The sequence below is a fragment of the Pongo pygmaeus genome, chromosome 7 (genome assembly GCF_028885625.2).
Source record: "Pongo pygmaeus isolate AG05252 chromosome 7, NHGRI_mPonPyg2-v2.0_pri, whole genome shotgun sequence".
In the NCBI taxonomy this organism is placed as follows: Eukaryota; Metazoa; Chordata; class Mammalia; order Primates; family Hominidae; genus Pongo; species Pongo pygmaeus.
Window position 1 is genome coordinate 37075255 of NC_072380.2, and position 24747 is coordinate 37100001.

General features: G+C 37.5%; 1 protein-coding gene across 1 annotated transcript in view; it reads left to right on the top strand.

Annotated features, from left to right (window-relative positions):
* KCNU1 (potassium calcium-activated channel subfamily U member 1) overlaps positions 1 to 24747 on the top strand; it is a 164000-nt gene that overhangs the window by 49124 nt on the left and 90129 nt on the right. The window contains 7 exon segments of the mRNA XM_054497661.2: positions 118 to 200; positions 1639 to 1708; positions 2133 to 2285; positions 5800 to 5912; positions 6271 to 6342; positions 10937 to 11026; positions 11160 to 11257. Coding sequence (XP_054353636.1) covers positions 118 to 200; positions 1639 to 1708; positions 2133 to 2285; positions 5800 to 5912; positions 6271 to 6342; positions 10937 to 11026; positions 11160 to 11257 — 679 coding nt within the window.

Genomic DNA, 24747 nt, shown 5'->3' on the forward strand with positions numbered 1-24747 from the left:
GTGTCCTCTTTTGTGTTAGCAATTTTATTACAAAATTCTAAGAAAACCCGAAAGGGGAAGACCAGAGTATTTCCCATGTAATTAACAAGGTGGCTCCTGTCCGATCTTGAAGGGTAGGTGGAATCTGCAGAGGCATGCCTGATTATAGCCAACCCTTTGTGCAGTGATTCCCATGCTGAAGATATTTCCAACATTATGAGGTAAGAAGCTGTGTTTTGTATGCTATAATGATTATTTTTTTCTATCTCTTTTAAAGTAATGCTCGGTACATAAGCATAAATAGGAGAAAATGCTGTCTATCATATCACTAGGTTCATCGTTTTCCAAGGTTCTGCCTACTTTTTGCCCCCTCCCCAAGACTGTGCAGATGGATGCAAAAGGAAATGAAAACAGAGCATCCTGAGTGTGAATGTGCTTCTCCATATAATTCCCTGAAGTTTCATATGTATAGTAGCCATCTGAATTTAAGAAGCAAGCATACAAATAACTGATTATTGTTCAGATAGAACCATTATAACTAATATCCTCTCCTCAAAAACAAAGATGCAATTTTATGAACCCTATTAGTGCACTTTATTTATTGGGATTTTTCTGTAGTAGTTGTAGTGAAAGATTATGCATGGTCCGGTATGATGTGCTTTTTGACCATCGGTAAGTATTTTCTTTTCTTTTTTTTTTTTTTGAGACGGAGTTTTGCTCTTGTTGCCCATGCTGGAGGGCAGTGGCGTGATCTAGGCTCACTGCAACTTCCGCCTCCCCGATGCAAGCAGTTCTCCTGCCTCAGCCTTCCAAGTAGCTGGGATTACAGGCATGTGCCACCACGCCAGGCTAATTTTTTATTTTTAGTAGAGATGGGGTTTTACCATGTTGGTCAGGCTGGTCTTGAACTCCTGAGCTCAGGTGATCTGCCCACCTCAGCCTCCCAAAGTGCTGGGATTACAGGCTGGGCCACCGTGCCTGGCCTGACCATGGGCAAGTATTTTCAAGATGGCTAGAGTCAGTGCTATTACATTAAACTGTGAACTCTTCTAGCAAGAACGTGACTTGTGATAACAAAGATCTAACTGTGATTATGATGACAATGGCATTTTGGCTAATCCAGACGAACTTCCAATCTCCAGAGTAAAATAAACACAGATAGCTGAAGGTGACATTACATATAGCAAGAAACAGCTGAAAATCTGTACCATACATAATACAGTAAATATGAGGTAGATCTTAGTTTCTTAATTTGTAAAATGAGGAAGTTGAATTAGACAGTCTATGAACTATTTCAAGCCATAGACTACCATCAAATTTCTATTTTTACATGTAATTATTAGGTTTGGGTTTGAAGGCTAAAACATGAAACTGTTGATTTCCTTCTCAAGAATTGGCCTCAGAAGAAAGAAGAACACAGTCTTCTAATACCAAGAGATAATCATTCCATAGATTTGGTTGGCAAAGTCATGAAAACAATGATGCTCTTCTGTGTAGGCTACTAAAAACATTTTTAGAAAACAACACAACAATAAGCTTTATTATAATGCCAAGTTTTTCTATGCTTACCTACATATCAATTTAACTCTGAATTAAATTATATTACAAAGCCCTTTGGCTATGACACATGACTAATGAGAGTGTTCGGGGTTTATATAGGGTGCTCTCTATCAAGAACTATGACTCTACCACTAGAATCATCATACAGATACTGCAATCCCATAACAAGGTATAGTAACATTCTAGCATATTCCATCTCCTTTTATCTATATAGCTAGACGAACTTTTTTATTTTCTAATGGATGTGTAAATAAAAAGTTTTTGCCAATCATGGGTAAAATTTGGAGTCTCATTAAGATGGATAATCACTTAACAATGTAAATTGGGGGAAGAATTAGAGGTTTAAGCCATTTGACCTGATTTTGCAACTCTAGCTATTTTTGTTTCAAAAAATGAGAGCCATTGACCACTAACCACTTTCAAATGCTGAATTTGTTCTTATCATTTTCATTGACCTGGGCACCACTTTTATGTGCAAAAATGAAGAATATATGATTTCAAGTAAATTAAGAAAAAGAAAGACATCCATCCATAAGAGCTTTCTTGAGGTGTGTTTATTCCTAATGCTTGACCTGCTTTGTACTATGGAACAGGTTTATCTGCCAAAGATTCCCAGCTGGAACTGGGACACTGGAGACAACATCATCTGCTTTGCTGAATTAAAGCTTGGATTTATCGCCCAAGGCTGTTTGGTGCCAGGCTTGTGTACCTTCCTAACATCTCTATTTGTGGAGCAAAACAAAAAGGTAACCTTGTAAATTAATGTTGGTTCTTGGCTCTGTCCCCATGTCCTACATATTAGGATCAGAAATAGGAAAAAAAATTGAGAAAAGCATCAAGGCTCCAAGAAATGAGATTTGACTTCTGCTTGGGCTGGGAAGGGATTAGAAGATCAGAATTTAAAAGTCCCAGGTACCACATTGACCTTGAAGAAATCATTTATTTTATTCCTGCCTAAGAATATTTATCTACAAAACAGAAAAAATATAACTCTGCTTCCTACCTACAGTCCAGGATGTTTTAAATCAAAGTACATTCATCAAAGTAGAAGCATTGAGTTATTGAAAGTGAAAATATAAATAAAGGTTATATTATTAATGAAGGATTCATATATTTCAATACAAATTAAATCCAAAATAGTAATTGGTATAATAATTATATTCATCAAATAGAAATTATACAAATAGTAATTAAAATCTAATTTTTCCAGGTTGTTTTAGGGAGAATTCCATGCAGGAATAATAACAGTAACCACATGATGAGTGCCTACTGTCTTGTGTTTCTCCTTAATAATATGTTAAGTTAGTATCCCAGCAGTGAATTGGTGAAGCTAACTAACTTGATCATACAGTAAGTTAGTGAGCCGCAGAGCTAGAACTGTCTGGTTCACAGTGTTGTTACCACAATGCTCTATGCCTCTGGTGTTATTTCCACACAATGTCTCACATCAAGATTTTTGATATTTTTGTCTGAGACAAAGTAAGGGGCTAAAAGTGACTCTTGGGATAAATTTTGGTAGCACAAAAGGTGGTGTTCCAAATATCATTTCCATGAAATGCTCCAGGCAAGGTGTGCTAGCCCTTGGCTGGACCTGGTCTTCCTTTTATAAAGCGCTTTAAATGACCTTACTTTCCATTTAATTCTGAGTCCATGCTTGCCTTTCATACACTTGACTTCCCTCTTGACCTCTCTTTGGTCGCTCTTTCCTCTGTTCTCTTTTTTCTGTGTTCAGTACAAATGTTTGCATCTTTTTCTGTTTCTTCCCTGGTGCTATTTAAGGAAAAGCAAAAGAGGTAAGAGGTGCTCTGGCCAGCTATATGCTAACTGCAACAAATGGAATGCTTCTGTATTTCCTTCTGTGAATGTGAAGAGATGTAATATACAGGTGAAAAGAAATGGCAGTCAGGGTGGAGGGAATGAGCCTTCATGCAGCTACAACACACAAGCTTTTACTTCCATGTAGTGGTCACTGTATACAGCCTAGAAAACGGTTGATAAGGACACTGTCTTTGTGTTGTATATTTAGAAAGTAGCAGAGAACTTCAATATTTCTTGTGATTATTGTGATTTCAATCTCCATGGTTGGAGAAAGTAAATGGAAATAAATGGAATGTGAACTCTATATGAAGACTTATCCTCCTTCATGAAACTATAGAAGATAGGGATGTAAAACCATCCTCTTGTATTTTTCTTATTTAAAGAGTTGTGGCCAGGTGTGGTGGCTCATGCCTGTAATCCCAACACTTTGTGAGGCTGAGATTGGTGGATCACTTGAGCTCACGAGTTCGAGACCAACCTTGCCAACATAGTGAAACCCTGTCTCTAGTAAAAATATAAAAAATATTAGCCAGGCATGGTGGCATGAGCCTGTAGCCCCAGCAACTGGGGAGGCTGAGGCAGGGGAGTCGCTTGAACCTAGGAGGTGGGGGTTGCAGTGAGCTGAGATCACGCCACTCCACTCCAGCCTCGGCGACAGAGTGAGACTCTGTCTCAAAAAAAATAAATAAATAAAATAAAAATAAGATCTAGAGTTGTAACCTTCCCACTGAAGATGATCACCTGTCATTATTTATACAAGATGGATTTTAGCTTACAGGAATTGAGAGATATTTGTGGTCTCCATAATGTTTTTTTGAGTGAAGTCTGAAATCTACTTTCAGGAATCCTTACTGAACAGCATCAGGCAAAATATGTGAAAGCTGCATTATTCTTTGGTGCTTTCGATTCTATAACAAACTATCGACTTTGTTTTAATGGCTGGGACTCCAGAGTTTTATGACTGATTTCTCTCAGAGTAGGCCCTTACTTTCCCTGACTGTCAATTTCTCTATCTATAAAATTAAAATTATTAATCTCATAACTGGCTTTTTCCAAGTATTGAGTTAATATTTGTAAAACTTCTGAGAACTCAGATTAAAAGGCCTTGAATCAATGCCATGTGTTTTAATTATATTGATCATATTGTGAGAAATTGTAGCTTGAAGAACATTTCCAGTTGGTCCTGGGTTCAGAGCATGGCCTTAAACTTAAATTTACATTAGATCTGATCCAACTGGCTTACTTAAGCACTCAGATTCTTTTATCCAAAATCCTCCTGTTTTCCTTTCTGATCTTTTTAAATCTATCTCAGGAAGTGTTCTCCATCCCCACACTATCATTTTTTACCTTCTTTCAAACATTGAAACATTTAGATTAGAAGCACTAAGCCAATTTATTTAGTTATTGGAAATTAGTGGTATGAACCACCTAATAATCAGAGCCCTCCTCATGAGAGGACTTTAAGAAAGTGGGAAAAGGAAAAGGATTCATTCAGCTGAATCTTGGTGGTGGAAGTAGGCACTGGAACGCCTGAAATAGTCTGTCCTTTTTAGTAGGGCAGAATTGTTTGTCTATGTGTTTGTTTTTGTTTTGCTTTTTTTTGAAACTGCATCATGACCATCTGAAGAGAATTTCTGAACCAGCCATAACTCTCCGCAGCAACAGTGCTCCTAAACGTTTAGAAATTCAAAATTTTCATCTGAGATTCTGGGTTTTAAGAAGACTGTCTTGCCATATCAGAACAGTGTGGTGGTGATTCTCATGGCAGTAGGTGGAGAAGGATGAGTAAAGGGTCCTACACAAACGTCAGCCACGAGTTCCTAACAGCCTTTCTGTTGGGTTGGGTGCATTTACCAGTTTTGAGATATCTTTCTCCTTTCACATCTCCCATTTCTCTGGAAACCTACCGTTTGCCTTGATTTCTCCATTCTCTCTTCCATGCATCAGGATGGCCCTTCAAGTTCATTTGAACTTATGAAGGGTTCTGATACTGGACAGAAGCTGTGAGTATTTTCTTCTTTGAGGTATATGGTTAGTAGAAAACTAAAATATTTTAAGCCAATCTTGAGTAGTCATATCCAGAGAGAGAGAATTTAGATTTCACATTAACTTTTCCATCTGATTTTTACTAACTCAAAAGCTGAAATCAGGACTGGGTGATGGAGAATTCTCACTGCCAGCAAGGAAACTTGAATGACATCTGGAAAGAAAATAAGTAATGATGTGTCTGCCTCATCCTGAACTCTGGTGAAAATAGTTGAGATGGAGTTAGCTTTTTAGTTATTCCTTTAACATTTCTCTAGTTAGGCACTAAGATAAATCTCTTTTTTATGACTTACATGCAATGAAGACTCGTTTGTGCTTAGCAGAATATGCAGTGTGAATTCTAACATTCTACATTCCTTGTCATTTTGCTTCGTGTGGCATGATTATGTATTCCAGGTTACGCCTAAACAGACCTGGCAGAAACACTTCTTGAATAGCATGAAAAACAAAATTCTGACCCAACGTCTCTCTGATGACTTTGCTGGAATGAGCTTTCCTGAAGTTGCCCGGTAAGTGAAGTGTGAAATACTTCCCTCGTTCTTCAGACAACAACGTTCTTTCAACAACGTTCACTGAGGGCCCACTATAGGCCAGACTCCATTACAAACTGAAGATCTAAGAAGGGACAGCCCAGGGTCCCTGAAACTTAGAAGTTTACAGTTGGGGTGGGACAATTTCATCTCTGTCCCAGTTGGCGCAGTGGCTGTTGGTTACTTTAGGTGGATTCACTTACAAGGGATCATTCCACATTGGGAGTTCTTTCCTCTAAGATGTTGGTTTCCTCCTAGGCACAGGGCACAGAGTGTTAGTTATTTTGTTGTTCACTGACCCCTTGCTCTCCTTATGTCTCCTCGTCTTCCTTCCCAGGCTCTGCTTTCTGAAGATGCACCTCCTGTTGATAGCCATCGAATACAAGTCCCTCTTTACAGACGGTTTCTGGTACCAATAAGTCTGCTCATCTCTTCAGTTTTTTTTTTTTTTTTTTTTTTCTGGAGAATCTTTGTGATTAAGACTTTTTCCAAAGATGCAGCTATAACTAAGCTCTTTCCCTTTGGTGGATTGGCTGAGAGGCAGCCTCTGGGGCTCCCTGACTCCTCTGCTGTGCTGTCTCTGATGGCTTGTGTTAGGGTGGTGACCCTCTTGGGCAAACACTTCTCTTTTGTTCCTCGGACCCTGCCCCAGTTCTCTCTCAGGAGCAGAGAGGAGAAGAAATGGTCACCTTCTCAGATCTGTTTCTCTTAATAATATTATCAGATCTTGACCATGAAATAATACCACAAAGTTGAATTATTTGTGATAAAAATGTTCCCACAAACACTGGCCATGCAAAGTAAAGGACAATGCTGGGCACGGTGGCTCATGCCTGTAATGCCAGCATTTTGAGAGTTTGAGGCAGGTGGATCACTTAAGGCCAGGAGTTCGAGAGCAGCCTGGCCAACATAGTGAAACCCTGTCTCTACTAAAAATACAAAAATTAGCAGGACATGGTCATGCACCTGGGCCTGTAATCCTGGCTACTTGGGAGGCTGACGCATGAGAATTGCTTGAACCTGGAAGGCAGAGGCTGCAGTGAGCCGAGATCATGCCACTGCACTTCAGCCTAGGTGACAGAGCAAGACTCTGTCTCCAAAAAATAATTTTAAAAAAAGTAAAGGACAAAATATGGCAAAATGGGAATCTGACCAGCCGACTGGACAAAGGCTTTTGTTGATAGAGTTGATAAAGGAGACCTATCATCACCAGACATCAGCATTTCCCAAAAACCCATAAGTGAATAAATATGAAAGTAAGAGAAGTTATCACGTAATGCGAAATAAAATTCAGAGCAAATGAAATATACATAAACATAAATGGAAGAAAAGGTGGAAAAGAAAGACAAATAGATACTATAATATAGAGAAAAAGATCTGTAAAAAAAAAAAGAAAAGGGGTGGGGCTTAAATGGGATGAGGGCAAGAAAGACTGTGTGTTGGCTCATGTGTACTTTTCAGTGAAAAATTAACTTGTGCTAAATAGGAATTAATAGACTAGTTTCTGATCCTGACTGATTTGCTGGCCCTATAGCCATGGATAAGGATTCATCATTTGTGGAATGAGGAAATAGTGTTAATGAATCTCTCACGCACCTTCCTGTTCTAAAATTGACATTACCAGAAATTGTAAAATTATAGGAAAACATTCAAAATGCAATAATTTTCAATTATATCGGATGGACTATAAAGGAATTATTAAATGTGAAAAGTTTGGAAAGAATCAAAGACCTGTCTGAGTTGACAGGATATAGAAAGCATCTGGGTAGAAGACATCAGTGGGATTATAAAAAGCAAGTCATCAAGAAGAGAATAACAAGTAGTATTGTCTGGCTGCCTAAGTTCTGTTTAAAAATCCTGCTGTGCTCAAGAAAATCTCACAAGCAAAACCTCTGAATGTAAACATCTGCATAAATGAGCCTCCTACTAGAAACAGGTCATAGTAAAATGGGTAGACTTGGAATCATAAGCCAGGTAGTTTGGGTTTCAGACTGGCCCAAAATTTTATCAAGTTTTAGTAACAACTTTGTTTTTCAATCACCTGGATTATATGTCAGAATTATTTGCATAAGTTTTTTTGTTTTTGTTTTTGTTTTTGAGACAGAGTTTCATTCTTGTTGCCCAGGCTGGAGTGCAATGGCACAATTTCGGCTCACTGCAACCTCCACCTCCCAGGTTCAAGTGATTCTCCTGCCTCAGCCTCCCGAGTAGCTGAGATTACAGGTGTGTGCACCATGCCTGGTTAATTTTTGTATTTTTAGTAGAGACGGGGTTTTACCATGTTAGTGTTCTCAAACTCCTGACCTCAGGTAATCCACCCACCTCGGCCTCCCAAAGTGCTGGGATTACAGGAGTGAGCTACTGTGCCTGGCCTGTTTGCATAAGTTTTAAAGACTTATAGATTCCAAAACCCTACTTTTCACTGCAAAACCAAATCTTCAAGGGTGAGCCTGAGAATTCTTTCTCAAGTCTCCATGATACAATTGGTTTATTCACTGGAATCTGGAAACTACAACCACATGCCCTTAAGATCCTTTCTACCTCTTAACATTCTAGATTTCTGTAAACTTTATTAAGATGACAGTTAGGACATCACAGACCAGAAACATTAATATTTATTTAGCAACTAATCTCATATAGATTTAAGAGGCCCTGTTTACTACCTAGCACACATGTACCTCAGTGAAAAGGGGATCTATGGAAACAGAGATTTAACTTTGCCTTCTCACTGGGAAGTCTGGCGAATCAAAAGGATTAAGTTCTGATTTGGCAAATGTATTGATAAGAACATTCCCTTACATGATTGACACTTTGTGACCAACACTGCTATAGACCTGTTACATATGTTAACTCTTGAATAATCCTCACAACAGTGCTGTGAGATGGGTACTATTATTATTAGTCTCATTTTACAGAAGAGGAAGCTGAACCCCAGAAAGTTAAATGATTTTCCCAACCTCACACAACACCCAAGTGGCAGAGCCAGGATCTGAACTCAGGTCCTCTGGCTCCAGGGCTGTGCTTCTGTAACCATTCTGTAGTAAATTCACTGCTGCCATTATTGGTAGAAGGAAGACTGCACATTTAAATAGTTGGACTTTAAGCAAATATATTGAAATTCTGGGGGAAAAGCCTATCTTTTCTCACCTTATAATTCCTCTTCTAATTGGCAAGCTTGAAGAGATCGTAAGACTTGCAAAAGACTTGGAGAATTATAAGAATTTTTCTTAGGGAATTATTTGTCACCTGCTAACAGATGAAGCTGGATCTGACCCCAGTCACTTACTGTAATGATTTTGTTCCAGGGACAACCATTCTCTGATAGAGCAACCAGCCAAATCATAAAGAGAGAATCAACTAATAACTCCATGTTAGGAAAATCCTTAGGAGAGGCTCACCTCTTTTCTCAAATACAGTCAAATATATGTTTTATTGTGACAGTATCGTCATAGCTAGATATTTAGTATGAGTTCAGAGAAACCTTTCTCCTTTAAAAAAACAAAAAACAAAAGAAGCAGCCAGGCGCAGTGGCTCATGCCTGTAATCTCAGCAGTTTGGGAGGCCGAGGCAGGTGGATCGCCTGAGGTCAGGGGTTTGAGATCAGCCTGTCCAACATGGTGAAACTCTGTCTCTACTAAAAATACAAAAAATTGGCCAGGATGGTGGTGCACACCTGCAATCCCAGCTACTCGGGAGGCTGAGGCAGGAGAATCACCTGAACCTGGAAGGCAGAGGTTGCAGTGAGCCGAGATCGTGCCATTGCACTCCAACCTGGGCAACAAGAGTGAAACTCCGTCTCAAAAAGAAAAAAAAAGTCTATGTAAGACACAACTAAGCATGCATCTGCTAGTTAGTGAGCATCAGCCAATAATATTTAAGGGGCCACAGTTGTATTTTCTTTTCCTTCCAAAGTTAAAATCAATTATTTCACTCACTAATATGTCAGTAAATACTCAGAAAAGGCCATCCATTGTCTGAGGTAGTAATCTACCTGAACACAGCTATACAGCCTGGGTCTATTCTTGGCATAAGACTGAAGAACTTTGGCCGTGCAAGCTCATTTATTTTTGTGAGGGTCCTCTAACACTTGAAAGGTGTGAGTATCCCAGCAACAGAATAAGCTTTGCCAGAATTAAAACTTCACCTCATTTCGATGTGAATACAAGAGGAGGGATGATTTTTGAAGGAGGAAAGAAGAACTTCGGTTCTGCAAAAAAGAAGTGAGGGGAGTTATAGGGTTGTAAGATCTCACCATAGACATCTGAATTGAAGGAAATAAAGGCAGGAGATCCTGATAAACAGGGAGAAATGTCGGTAATTTGAAAAGCCATAGCAGAGTACTGCATCAAAGAGTATCATGGACAGAAAATTACAAAACAATATTCTCAAACACATAAACCACAAGAAAATAGAAAATCAAAAGGTTCAAGTAAGATAACAATAGAAATAATTCACATGGTTCCTGCTGTCAAAAATCTGGCAATCAAAATAAGCAAAACTGAAGTCAAAAGAAATGCACAACCTCAAAAACTGCATAGGTGAATACAAGAAACTTTTGAATCCAGCTGGTGAATTAAACATTAACTTTCAATGGCAAGTGGCCTAAAGATGAGCACTACTAGTATGACGCTAAGCCTGGCAATTGTGTGGTCTCGGCATATTTGTCATTTGATAGCTTAAATCAGCAAGATGTTGTGCACCTGAGTTGGTCAGACCATCTCAGATGCATGACAGAATCCAGGAGAGACTTCCCCGCAGGTCCACTGCGTGTTCAGCTCACTGATCAAGTTGTTCCCTGGCTCCTCTCTGCATAGTCAGCCCCAATCAAACAAAGAATTACAAATGTCAAATTCACATTCTCCACTGTGTTTGGCAGTAAAAGGAGGTTGAATACGATTAACTTAGCAACTTAGAGAATCCATTGATCATAACAGAAAGAGGCACCAACTGTTGCCACTGAAATCAGAGGGAAACATTACCGTGTGTTTATTTTTTGTTTCCAGTGGTCTGATACTAAATCCACCTGCACAAGTTAGGATACGTAAGAACACATTAGGGTTCTTTATTGCTGAAACTCCAAAGGACGTCAGAAGGTAATTTTTTTATTACTTTATGGGGGAAAAGCACTAAAGCAACTACAGCTTAATGGGAGGCCCACTGAGTCAGCACCATGCCTCCTTTGCGTTAAGACTCATAAATCATTCTTGGTTTTCTTTCATTGTCCAGAGCCTTGTTTTACTGTTCAGTCTGTCACGATGATGTGTTTACTCCTGAGCTAATTACAAACTGTGGCTGCAAAAGCAGAAGCCGGCAGCACATCACAGGTAATTACACTTTATTTCTGGCTGTCCTTAGCCCAGCCTCTAGGGAGCTGCCAGAGGAAAGAGAAGAGGGTTCCATCTCTTAAAAGGCAATGTCCATTTGAACTTGGCCAGGAAGTGGCAGACATTTCCTCACTGACCACACGAGAGGTGAGAATCAGTGTTTTAGAGCTGGAAGAAACCTAACTAGTTATCTAATTCAATTCCTTTAAAGGCAGGCAAATGCATTTTAAGAGATCCAGTCACTTTGTCCAAAGTTACATAGCCAGTTAGTGGCATCACCAAACTCAATCCCAGGCATGCTGACTTTCAGCCCATTGCTTTTTCATGATTTCACAGTTTTTCACAACTTCAGATTGAAAATTCAGCCTATATCTGACCACTTGGTTGGCCATGAGGATGCTACCTCATGACCATACCTTGAGTACCCTGTTTACTTAATGGATAGCAAGAAGTTTAAAGTTTACTCATCCTGACATGGTGCCGAGGGAATGTAATTTTCTCTATTTTCTCTAACTGAACTCAGCAGTTTACCAACACCCCTTTCCACTTAATGGCAGAAAAGAAAAAATTAGTCTCAAGCATTCATAATCACTTAGTCCCTTCTGGTTTAAAATTTAGCCTCGGCCAGGCATAGTGGCTCATGCCTGTAATCCCAGCACTTTGGGAGGCCAAGGGGGGTGGATCATGAGGTCAGGAATTCAAGACCAGCCTGGCCAAGATGGTGAAACCCCGTCTCTACTAAAAATACAAAAATTAGCTGGGCATAGCAGCGTGCGCCTGTAATCCCAGCTACTTGGGAGGCTGAGGCAGAGAATTGCTTGAACTTGGGAGGCTGAGGCAGAGAATTGCTTGAACCTGGGAGGCAGAGGTTGCAGTAAGCTGAGATCACACCACTGCACTCCAGCCTGGGCGACAGAGTGAAAAAAAAACAAAAAAAAAAACTTTGCCTCATCCAGGTACATTCAGACTCTTTGTGTAAAACCCCAGGGTTTCAGAATTTAAACTTAAGTCAATTCAAAATATGAATTTTCTATCAGGTCTGTTTTCATCCCTAAGGTTCTTGTTCTCTCCTTCTTCTCAGAGTGCTATTTAAATGCAAGAATAAGCTGGCTTAGCATCATGAGTGTTCTTGCAGTGAACCACAAGTCTTCATTGATTCCTCCTGAGGGTCCTCATTAACTTTGGTCTGCAATCGTTACCTTCTGTCACCTCTGCATCAATGACCAAGGAATTTGCTCCTCCTGGCTTTGGGTCAGGCTCTATCACTTGTTACTGAAATCCATTCTCCTAGTCTTGAAGTCTGCAAAACTCTTTTCAGTAATCCTTGTCTTTTCATTCCTTTTTAAATTTTTTTCTGTTACTTTTAGTTCACATGTAATAATTGTGTATATTTTTGAAATACAGAGTGATATTTTGATATAGATATACAATGTATAATGATCAAATCAGGGTAATTAGCATATCCATCCATCACCTCCAACTTTTGTCATTTTCATGTTGTGAACATTCAAAATCCTCCCTTTTAGTCTTTTGAAAATATACAATAAATTATAGTTAACTATGAAGGACACTATAAATTATTCCTCCTGTCCAGCTGTAACATTGCATTCTTTAACCAATCTCTCCCCATCTTCCCCTCTCTCTCCCCTTCTCATCCTTTAATAACCACAAGTTGAGTCTCTACTTCCATGAGCTCAATTGTTTTTTAGCTCCCATGTGTGAGTGAACATGTGGTGAACCTAATGTCCTCCAGTCTCATTCATGTTGCTGCTAATGACAGGATTTCATCCTTTTTAATGACTGCATAGTATTTCATTGTTTATACATATCACATTTTCTTTATCTATTTATCTTTTGATGGACATTTAGGTTGCTTCCATAACTTAGCTATTGTGTATAGTCCTACAATAAACATGGAAGTGCAGATATCTTTTTGATACACTGATTATTTGTATAGATACACAGTAGTAGAATTGCTGGATCATATGGTGGATCTACTTTTAGTTTTTTGATGTATTCCCATACAGTTTTCCATAGCAGCTATACTAATTCATGTTTCTACCAACAGCATATGAGTTCCCTGTTCTCCACATCCTTGTCAGCATCTATTGTTTTGTTGTTTGTCTTTTTTGTAATAATCATTGTAACTGGAGTAAAATGATAGCTCATTGTAGTTTTGATTTTCATTTCTCTGATAATTAATGATGTTAAACATACTTATATACCATGTGTATGTCTTTTGCAAAATGTTTATTCAGATCTTTTTCCTATTTTAATCAGATTATATATTTTTTGCCATCGAGTTCCTTTGATATTCTGGATATTAGTTTTATGACAGATGAATGGTTTGCAAATATTTTCTCCCATTCTACAGGTGTCTCTTCCGTCTGTTGATTGTTTTCTTTGCTGTGCAGGTTTTGGTTTAATATAGCACCATTTTTCTATTTTTGGTTTTGTTCCCTGTGCTTTTGAAGTCTTAGCAATAAAATATTTGCCTAGTTTAAAATCTTGAACCATTATTTTCTTCTAGCAGTTTTGTAGTTTTGGGTATTCCATATAAGTCTTTAATCCATTTCGAGTTAATTTTTATATGGGGTGAAAGAAAGGGGCCTAGTTTCATTCTTCTGCATATGGATATCCAGTTTCCCCAGCACCATTACTGAAGAGGATCCATTCCACTTGGTGTGTTTGTGGCACCTTCATTGGCCTAATGTTATTTTAGTCTCTCTGCTGTTTGGCATTTTAAACTCTCCTCCTTTATATGCATTTGTATGTCAGGACGTGGAAACTTCAGTGGGTTTCTCTCCACATTTCTCCCCACTTACAGATGCTGTCTTGTTTCTTCTTCTGCAGTCCTCTTGCATTGTTGCTAGACACAGTTTCAAGAGCACCCCACCAATAATCCATATGAAAAGGGAAGCATCTCTCTCATTTTTCTCCTTGCACATCAGACAAATAATCACATTTTCCTGGCCTAGTCACCCCTTATCAACCTGAAGCACTGTATATATGTGTGGGGGAGGGAGTGGAGAACTGGGTTCTTTCTCAGAGATCAGGCTCTGTCCTATCTTTATAACATCTTTATTCAGATATATTTCAAATACCATGAAATAAATATATATCCATTTACAGTGTACAATTCAATGAGTTTCTTTATACAAATAGAGTTGTGTAGTCATCACTACAATCAATTTTAGAACATTTTCCTCACCTCAAAAAAAACCTCATACCCAATAGAAGTCATTCCTCCTTCTCCTCAACCCACAGCCCTGGAAACCACTAGTCTACTTTCTGTCACTGTAGATTTACCTATTATGGTCATTTCACAAAAAAAAAAAAAAAAAAAACGAAACAAACAAAAAAAAACCCACAACAACAACAACAAAAAAGGATCCTATAGTTTGTGGCTTGTTGTGTCTGGCTCCTTTTATTCAGCCATGCTGTAGCATGTATCAATACCTCATTTCAGCCGGGCACAGTGGCTCATGCCTGTAATCCCAGCACTTTGGGAGGCTGAGGTGCGTGGATCACTTGAGGTCAGGAGTTTGAGACCAGCCTGGTCAACATGGTGAAACCCCATCTGTACTAAAAATGCAAAAATCACCTGGGTGCGGTGGTGCGTGCCTGTAATCCCAGCTACTTGGGAGACTGAGGCAGGAGAATCTCTTGAACCCAGGAGGTGCAGGTTGGCAGTGAGCCGAGATCACACCACTGCACTCCAGCCTAGGTGACAGAGCAAGACTGTCTCAAAAACAAACAAACAAACAAAAACCCCACCAAAAACCTCATTTCTTTTTCTTGCTGAATATTATTCTGTTGTATTTTTCTTGCTGAATAATATTCTGTCATATAGATCTATACCTCATTTTGTTATACATTTATCTATTAATGGACATTTGGGTGGTTTCCACCCTTTACATATTGTATATAATGCTGCTGTGCACATTGGGGCACAAATATCTGTTCAAGTTCCTGCTTTCCATTTTTTTTATGTATACATCCAGAAGTAGAATTGCTAAATCAAATGCAAATTCTATGTTTCATTATTTGCGGAATCACCACACTGTTGACCACGGCAGCTACACCATTTTATGTTCCCACCAGAAATGCAGAAAGTTTCCAATTTTTCTACATTCTCACCTACACTTACTTTTCATTTAAAAAAATAATGGTCATCCTAATGGTTGTAAAGTGGTATCTCATCGTGGTTTTGATCTAAATTTTCCTAAATGGTATTTTTTCATGAGGATCTTATTGACCATTTACGTATCTTCTTTGAAGAAATATCTACTTTGATCCTATTTTTAAATTTGATTATTGTCTTTCTACTGTTGAGTTGTATAAGATCTTTATATATTCTAAGTACATAGTCCCTCATCAGATGTATGATTGGCAAATATTTTCTGCCATTCTGTGGTTTTGCTTTTCATTTTTGTTACATACTTTGAATCACAAAATTGTTTAGTTTTGATGATGTTCAATGACGTATTTTTTATTTTGTCACTTGTGCTTTTGTGCAATATCTAAGAAGGTTTTGACCAACCTAATTAGGTTTAGGAAGATTTACTCCAAAACTTTCTTCTAAAAATTCTGTATCTTTGGCTCTTACATTTAGATCTGTGATCTTTTTTTTTTTTTTCCTTTGGTACAGTGTCTCACTCCATCAGCCAGGCTGCAGTGCAGTGGTGCAGTCATGGCTCACTATAGCCTCAACCTCCTGGGTTCAGGAGATCCTCCTGCCTCAGCCTCCAAAGTAACTGCGATTACAGGCCCACAACTATGCCCAGCTAAATCCTGCATTTTTTGTAGAGATAGGGTTTTATCATATTTCTCAGGCTGGTCTCGAGCTCCTAGGCTTAAGTGAGCCACCTGCCTCAGTCTCCGAAAGTGCTGGGATTACAGGCATGAGCCAATGTTCCCAGCCTCTATGATCTATTCTGAGTGATTTTTGTTTATGGTAGAAGACGAGGATCCAACTTTACTCTTTTCATTGTGGCTATCCAGTTGTCCCAAAATTCATTTATTCAAAAACTATTCTTGTCAAAAAACAATTGACTTTAAATATCTGGGTTTATTTCTGGGTATCAATTGTATTCTATTAATCTATATGTGTAACCTTATGCAAGTACCACACTGTCATGATTACTATAGTTTTGTAGTAAGTTTGACCCTGGGAACAATAAGTCTCCAACTTTGTTATTCTTTTTCAATATTATTTTGTTTAATCTGGATTTCTGCATTTCCATGTGGATCAGGATCAATATGTTAATTTCTGCAAGGAAACTAGCTGGGATTTTAACTGTGAGCCTATTGAATCTATAGATCAATTTTGGAAATATCTTAATTATATTAAATCTTCTGATTTATTGATATGGTTTGGCTCTGTGTCCCCACCCAAATCTCATCTTGAATTGTAATCCCCATGAGTCAAGGGAGGAACCTGGTGGGAGGTGATTGATTATGGGGACGGTTTCCCCCACGTTGTTCTTGTGATAGTGAGTTCTCACGAGGTCTGATGGTTTAAAGTGTGGCGCTTCCCTTCTCTCTCTGTCTCTCTCTCTCTCTCTCTGTCTCTCCTACTACCATGTGAAGAAGGTCCTTGCTTTCCCTTCGTCTTCTGCCATGATTGTAAGTTTCCTGAGACCTCCCCAGCCATGCAGAATTGTGAGTCAATTAAACCTTTTTTCTTCATAAAATAGTCTCAGGGAGTTCTTTATAGCAGTGTGAAAATTGATTAATACACGATGAACATATGATGTCTTCATATCTACTTAGATCCTCTTTAATTTCTTGGAACAGTGTTTTATAGTTTTCAGATCATAGGTGTTGTATTACTTTTGTTAATTTGATTACTAAGTATTTTATTTTTATTGCTACTGTAAATAAAACTGTTTTCTTAGCTTTATTTTTAGATGGTTCATATGTAGTATATAGAGGTACAATTGATTTTTGTATATTGGTCTTATATCCTGCAACCTCACTGAATGTGTTTATTAGTTCTAATAGTTTTTTGATTGCCTCTTATTTCATTTTCTTGCCTAATTATCATGGCAGAACCATCAGTACATTCTTAAATAGAAGTGGTGAGAGCTTGTATTTTTACTTTGTTCCTGACCATAGGGGGAAGGCATTCAATCTTTCACCATTAGTTATGATGTTGGCTGTGAATTTTTCATAGATGCTCTTTATTTGGTTGTGGAAATTCTGTTCTATTCCTATATTGTCAAGGTTTTTTCTCATGAAGAGCTTTGATATTTGTAAATTTTTTTTGCTTTATTGAAATAATTATGTGGTTTTTGTATTTTATTCTATTAATGTGGCATATTGGATTAATTGATATCCAAATGTTAAACCCACCTTGTATTTCTGAGAGAAATCTCACTTGGTCATAGTATAGAATCTTTTTTATACATTGTTGGGTTTGATTTGCTAGCATTTTGTTGAGGAATTTTGAATCTATATTCAATACAAATTTTGGTCTTTAGGTTCCTTTTCTTGTATGTCTTTTTCTGCTTTTGCCATCATGTTAAAACAGGCCCCATAGAATGAATTGGAAATTCCCTCCTCTTTTATTTTTTGGAAGGGTGTGTGAAGGGTTAGTGTTAATTCTTCTTTAAGCATCTAATAGAATTTTACTTGTGAAACAATCAGGGCCTAACTTAACATTTTTTATTATTAATCAACCTCTTTACATGTTATAAGTTTTTCAGGTTTTCTACTTCTTCCTAAGACAGTTTTGGTAGTTTCATCTACCAATTTGTTCATTTAATCTACATTATCAAATTTATTGATTTATATACATCTAATCATATGAGTATACATCTGATCATATAAGTATACATGTTGTATACTTATGTGTACATATGATATGCATAAGTATTGCTTTATATTTCTTTTATTTTTTCAGACCAGTAGTAATAATCTGTCTTTCATTCTTTATTTTGGTAACATGAGTATTCTCTCTTTTTTGCAGCTAAACTTGCTACAATGTTTATCTATTTTGTTGATCTTTTCAAAAAGAACAACTTTGTTAATGTTTTTTTTCTAATTTTTTCTATTCTATAATTGATTTATTTTCATTCTAATTTTTATTATTTCCTCCTTTCTTCTAGATTTGGGTTAACTTGCCTTCCTTTGTTCAGTATCACCTAAGGTGAAACATTAAGTGAAGTAATTGATTTCAGACTTCTCCTTTCTTTAAAAAAGGAAAAAAAAAACTAGGCTGCCAGGTGTGGTGGCTCACACCTGTAATGCCAGCATTATGGGAGGCTGAGGCTGGCGGATCACCTGAGATCAGAAGTTCGAGACCAGACTGGTCCACACACCAAAACTCCATCTCTACTAAAAATACAAAAATCAGCCAGGTGTGGTGGCACATGCTTGTAGTCGCAGCTACTCGGGAAGCTGAGGCAGGAGAGTCACTTGAACCTGGGAGACAGAGGCTGCAGTGAGCCAAGATCATGCTACTGCATTCCAAGCTGGTTGACAGAGCAAGACTTCTCTCAAAAAATAAATAAATAAATAAATAGGCATTTATATCTAAAAATTTCCCTCTAAGCACCTTTAGAAGCATGGTGTATTTTTAATGTGTTATGTTTTTATTTTCATTAATTTAAAATACTTTATAATTTCCTTGTGTTTTCTGTTTTCTTTTTTTGTATGTTTTTGACCCATTATTTAGAAATGTGTTGTTTTTACTTTCACATATTTGTGAATTTTCCTAATTTTCTCTTTTATTATGTTCTTATTTAATTCCATTGTAGTTAGAAAGCATACTTTGTATGACAAATTCTTATAATATTTTAAGACTTGCTCTATTGTTTAATACATGGTCTATCCTGGAGATTATTCAATGTATACTTGGGAAGATCATGTATTATTCTGTTGTTGGATGGAATGTTATATGGATGTCTGTTAAGTATAGTTGGTTTATAGGGTCAGTTAAGTATAGGTTGGGGTGTGTGTGTGTGTGTGTGTGTGTGTGATTTTTACTTCTTCATGTGGATTTGAATTACTGCCTAATGTGCTTTTATTTCAACCTCAAGGAATACTGTTAGTATTTATTGTAGGGTTTGTCATATGTCAACAAGATCTAAGTTCTTGTTAATCTTAAAAATGTCTTAATTTATCATTTATTTTTGGAGGATAGTTTTGCTAACTATTAAATTCTTTGTTGGCAGTTGTTTCTCATTCAGCACTTTAAATATTTCATCCTACTTCTTTCTGGCCTCTATTGTTTCTGATTAGAAATAGCTTTCAATTTGATTGGTCATCCTTTGTACATGATGAGTCACTTCTGTCTTGCTGATTTGAAGATTCTCTGTCTCTGTCTTTGAGTCTCACATTTTTTATTATGACAGGTCTCCATGTGTCAATCTCTTTAAATTTATCCTACTAGGAGTTTATTAAGCTTTTTAGTTGCGTAGATTAATGTTTTTCAACCACTTTGAGAAGTTATTGGCCATTATTTCTCAAATATTCACTCTACTCCTTTCTTTACTCTCCTCCTGGATCTTTCATTAAATCCTTTGGTACACTTGATAATGTCCCAGCGGTCCCTTAGGCTGTCTTCATTTTTCTTAATTCATTTTTCTTCCGTCCCTCAAACTGTATAATCTTCATTCACCTATCTTTGAGTATGCTGATTCTTTTTTTTTTTTGCATGCTCAAGTCTGATCTTTAGTTCCTCTTGTAAAGTTTTTATTTCAGTTCTTGTACTTTGAACTCCAAGATTTCTACTTAAAAAAATTTGTAACTATTTAATGATATTCTCTATTTTGTGAGACATCATTCTCATATCCCTTTTGGTTATTTATATATAGGTTTTTAAAGCTTTTCAAATATATTTAAATTAGCTGATTTTAAAAGTCTTTGACTAGTAAGTACAATATCTGAGCTTCTCTCAAGGACGGTGTCTATTGAGAGCCTTTTTCCTGTGTATTTTTATCTTTCTTGTTTCTTTCCAAGTCTTATGACTTTTTGTTGAAAATTAGACATTACACAGGTTATAATGTGTTATTTATGGAAATCAGATTCTCCAGTAGACTTTCCAAAAGTCTATCTCTCTGTCATTTGTGGCCATTGAATTTTCTATTCTGTTAGTTTAGTGGTAAGCTTATAATTGGACAATGATTTTTGTTAAACACCTGGAACCAAGAAGTTTCTCAGTCTTTGTCAAAGGATTCTGTGTTTGTGTTGGGGCATGCCTTCAATATTCAGCTGTAAAGTTGACAACTCTGTTTAGCCTTCATTTTCTGCTTGTATGAAACCTCAAGGTCAGTCAGAGATGAGAGCTTTGGAACTTCTCAGGCCTTTCTGCTTATGCATACAGCTTTACACAGTTCTGGGCATCTTCATTATCATTTAGATTTCCAGTAATATTCCAGAGTTTTTCAAAGTCCCTTATAAGTAAGAAGACATTTTATTCTTCAGTTTTCCTTTTATGCTTTTATTTGGTCTTCAATTTGCCCGGCTATCTGTTGCCTCAGGCACATGTGACATTAATATATTTGATAACACTCCCTGGGAATAGGCTTGTAGCACTAGATAAATGCAAATGAGGTTGAAAAAGACAAGCCATTCAAGTAGGGTTATGCAGGGAACCACCAGACAAGTCAAATGATGACTCTTCTTTGGAAATAAGGCTTTTGAATAACTATATTTCTGTTGTACTCCCTCTAGCGCCAAGAATATGGAGTATTATGTTTTGAAAGCTATCGATGAGCTGTGGAGCTGGAGATGAAACTAGTGTAAATTAAAACAACACAAATCTTATATCTCTTACTGCTATCTATTTATTTCTCTTGACTAAATGTTTTCAAGGCTCCTGTTGGTTAGTTTCCAGAGTTCTGAAAAAAAAATAATTCTCACAAGTTTTGCCAGTTTATTCTATTTTTATGGAGGGGCAGCCTATCTCGGGTCCTTCCTCTACCTTTTATTTTATTTTTTTTTATGGTATCTTGTCTTCATTTTTTAAAGGTAGTTTTCCTGGGTATAAAATTCTTGGTTGGCAGTTTATTTCCGCACTTTTTTTATGACATCTTATTGCCTTCTAACCTCCGTTTTTTCTGCCAAGAAGTCAGCTGTTTCACATGTAAACCACATTTTTCTCGTGCTGGTTTCAAGATTTTTCGTGATGTAGGGCACAATTTACTCCACAACAGTCACATTTTGAGGTTCTGGGTAGACATCTATTAATATTTGCGGAGACAGTCTCCAATTTATTAACCCCTCTAGTGAATAATTAACATCAGTTAATGTACTTTTCAACTATAAAACTTTTATTTGATCCTTCTTAAAATTTGTATTTGTTTATGGATAATGTTTCTTTAGGGAGATATTGTCATCATACTTTTATTTCTTTAATCAGGATTTCCTTCATTTCTTTCAACATATTTAGAATATTGGCTCTTAATATTTTTTCTGCTAACTCTGACATGGACTCTTGCACAGAAAGTTTCTTTTGCCTGCTTTCCCCACCCTGTGTATAGCTCATGCTTTCCTGTTAATTTTCATGTCTCATGCTTTCCTGTTACTTTGCATATCTCATATTTTGTGTTGAAAATGGATATTGTAGATAATTATAGCAGCTCTGAAAACCAAGGCTTGTTGTTGTCACGGTTGTTTAGTTAGTTGGTTAGTGATTTGGCTGAACTGTTTTATAAAATAAATTTCCCCTAAGTGTGAAATCTTTGATGTTGCTCATTGGAGAGTGCAGCCTTGGCCTACAGTGCTTAACAACCATTGGGCTTATAGTGGTTTTAGCAGGGCTCGTTTTAATGGTCTCTTTCCCTGATCTCTATGGTAAGCTCTCTGCCTCTGTTGGTATCACACCCAGCTCCTAGACTACACTAGCAGGCTGCCTATTATTGTTTTTTACTATGCCTGAGGTATCTATCGCTCCACAGTATTATGCAATTAAATTTGGGCCCCTTTGTAAGAGTGGTTTCTAAGACCAGTCTTTGCAGTTTGTTCTGTCCCTAAGAGAACAGTTATTAACTGTATTTTTTCTGGTTCACTATGGTAAATTCTGACTTACGGTTTATCTTGTTCTCATGGAGTTACTAGCCTCCAATTAATTGTTTACCACCAAAATCACTGTTGTCAAAAAGCACCCTTGGGCTTGAAATTCTTGATACTCTGTTCCAAGTAAAATCAATTCCTTTGGGCAGAGCTTCAGAGTTCTTTGTTCTTATGGCCTGCCTCTCCTCCTGGGCAAAATCTCTGAGCCATTGCTCCCGAGCTTGCAGGATGGTGGGTGGTATTGGAAAAGAAGACGCCTCTGTTGAAGTGACACACCTGTTTTATGAGTAGGACACTAGCACTGGTGGTAGCCTCTGGCTTTCTTTGTTTGCTTCTCCCACTTTGAAACCTCTGCCTTGGGGGTGAGCTGGAGCCAGGGAGATTAATGCTTCATTGTTTTCATCCTGTGATGCCTAAACAGAGCCTCACCTATAAATGAGAGCTGTGAAGAGTAAGAGAGTCTCTATCCTCTAGGATGCACTCACCTGAAACTTAGTTTCTGCAACACAGAGTGGGAAGGGGATGAGAAATACTGAGGCCGTGTCCCTCACTGGGACATAGCACAGCATTTGACTGGGAGCTGGAGGGAGGGGGAGCCCTGCATTCTTGAGCACACCTGTCCAGAATGAAGCTTTTATCACACCCAACTGGGTTTGGAGGAAAGGAAACAGTCTCTGGTTCAAGTGCCAAAGATTCTTTCTGCCCTTACTAAGATTTAGTGTATTTTATTGAATACAAGTTTTCTTTGTTTTGTTTTGTTTTTTTGTTTGTTTGTTTTTTGTTTTTTTGTTTTTGTTGTTGTTGTTGTTGTTGAGAAGGAGTCTTGCTCTGTTCCCCAGGCTGGAGTGGAATGGCTTGATCTGGGCTCATTGCAAGCTCCACCTCCCGAGTTAAAGTGATTCTCCTGCCTCAGCCTCCCGAGTAGCTGGGATTACAGGTGCCTGCCACCACGCCCAGCTAATTTTTGTATTTTTAGTACAGATGGGGTTTCACCAGGTTGGCCAGGCTGCTCTTGAACTCCTGACCTCAGGTGAACTACCCGCCTCAGCCTCCCAAAGTGCTGGGATTACAGGCGTGAGCCACTGCGCCCGGCCACAAGTTTTCTTCATTTGCTATATGTTCACAGGACAATTTCTAGAGATTTTCAATGTGTGTGTGTTTATGTTTTGATAATTTCACTAGTTAGGGCTGTTTCACTGAGGAGCCAGTTTATGAAGCTTCTGCTGCTGCTATTCCACACCCAAAACTAAAGGCTCTGTCTTAACATTATCTTCTGTGAATCTTTGTACTTCCCCTTGAAAGCCTAAGACAATTTCAAGGATGGAAAAAACAAAACAAAACAAAACAAAACAAAACGAAAAACTGTTCCTATGTAATTTCCTGAAATCCCTGTTATCTACATCCTGAAATCCCTATTTCTACAGGGTAATTCAACTGAATGCTTGAATCTGAAGAATATTTTTTCTTAAAATGTCTTCAAGACTTTATTTTGGGACTGGAAATTTAAACATGGACTGCTTACATTCAATAAAAATGTGAATCTTTTTTGAAGCAGTGGATGAGTCTGACTAAATAGGAAGAAAGTCCCATTAAAGGAAGGGCCCATAAAAAAGAACAAGATAATACACTAAAAAGTATAATCTCACTATACATGTCATCCTATTATATGTAAATTTAGTATAGTTTCATGCAGTATATATAAGCCTTTAAACACAGTGTACAAACCAAACTTTCTGAAAAGAAATTACACATACAAGCACACACGTGCATATACTTCTGTCATTCTGCAAACAAAAATGTTTTATAAAAATAAATAATCATCCCTTTTTAGCTGACTTTTGTGACTTTACTATAAATATTTTAAAACAGAAAGTTGCTCTAGTATAAATGTTAAAATATTTCTGTATAAAAAGGAAGATTCTGCCTTTATATTTGTAGACATGCCAAATTTTACCCACTTCTATGACATGTATTTTATGATATCTAGGGATAAGTTAATGAGACTTTCAATTTACAATCTAGTTTCTTAGCTTCAATGTAGTCATCATACTCTTCAGAATCTTTCATTACTCTTAAAATAGAATAATTTCTTTTTCCTACCCTATACTGTTCCCCAATCACCAGTATTACCAAATCTATTCCACTCCAGCTGGAACTCTACTAATCTGGTACTGAGATTCTAAAGTAACAAGCAGCAAATGATCAACTGTTACTGACTTCAATATGCCAGATGATGGCAGCAGAGTACCATGAAATGCTCACAGCTCAATGGCTTGGTGTGTCGATTTCAATCTGGAGATCCTGGTTCTAACTAAAACGTGCCAAAAGAGAACACTATTTTAGAAAGAGGCTGCTTGACCACATAGTTTTAAATGTCATGATAACATCTGGGCATTCTCTTAGAGAATTAACTTTCAAAAAGGGCTTAGGAACTTATCAATAAATGACAACATAGAAACCTTACACTG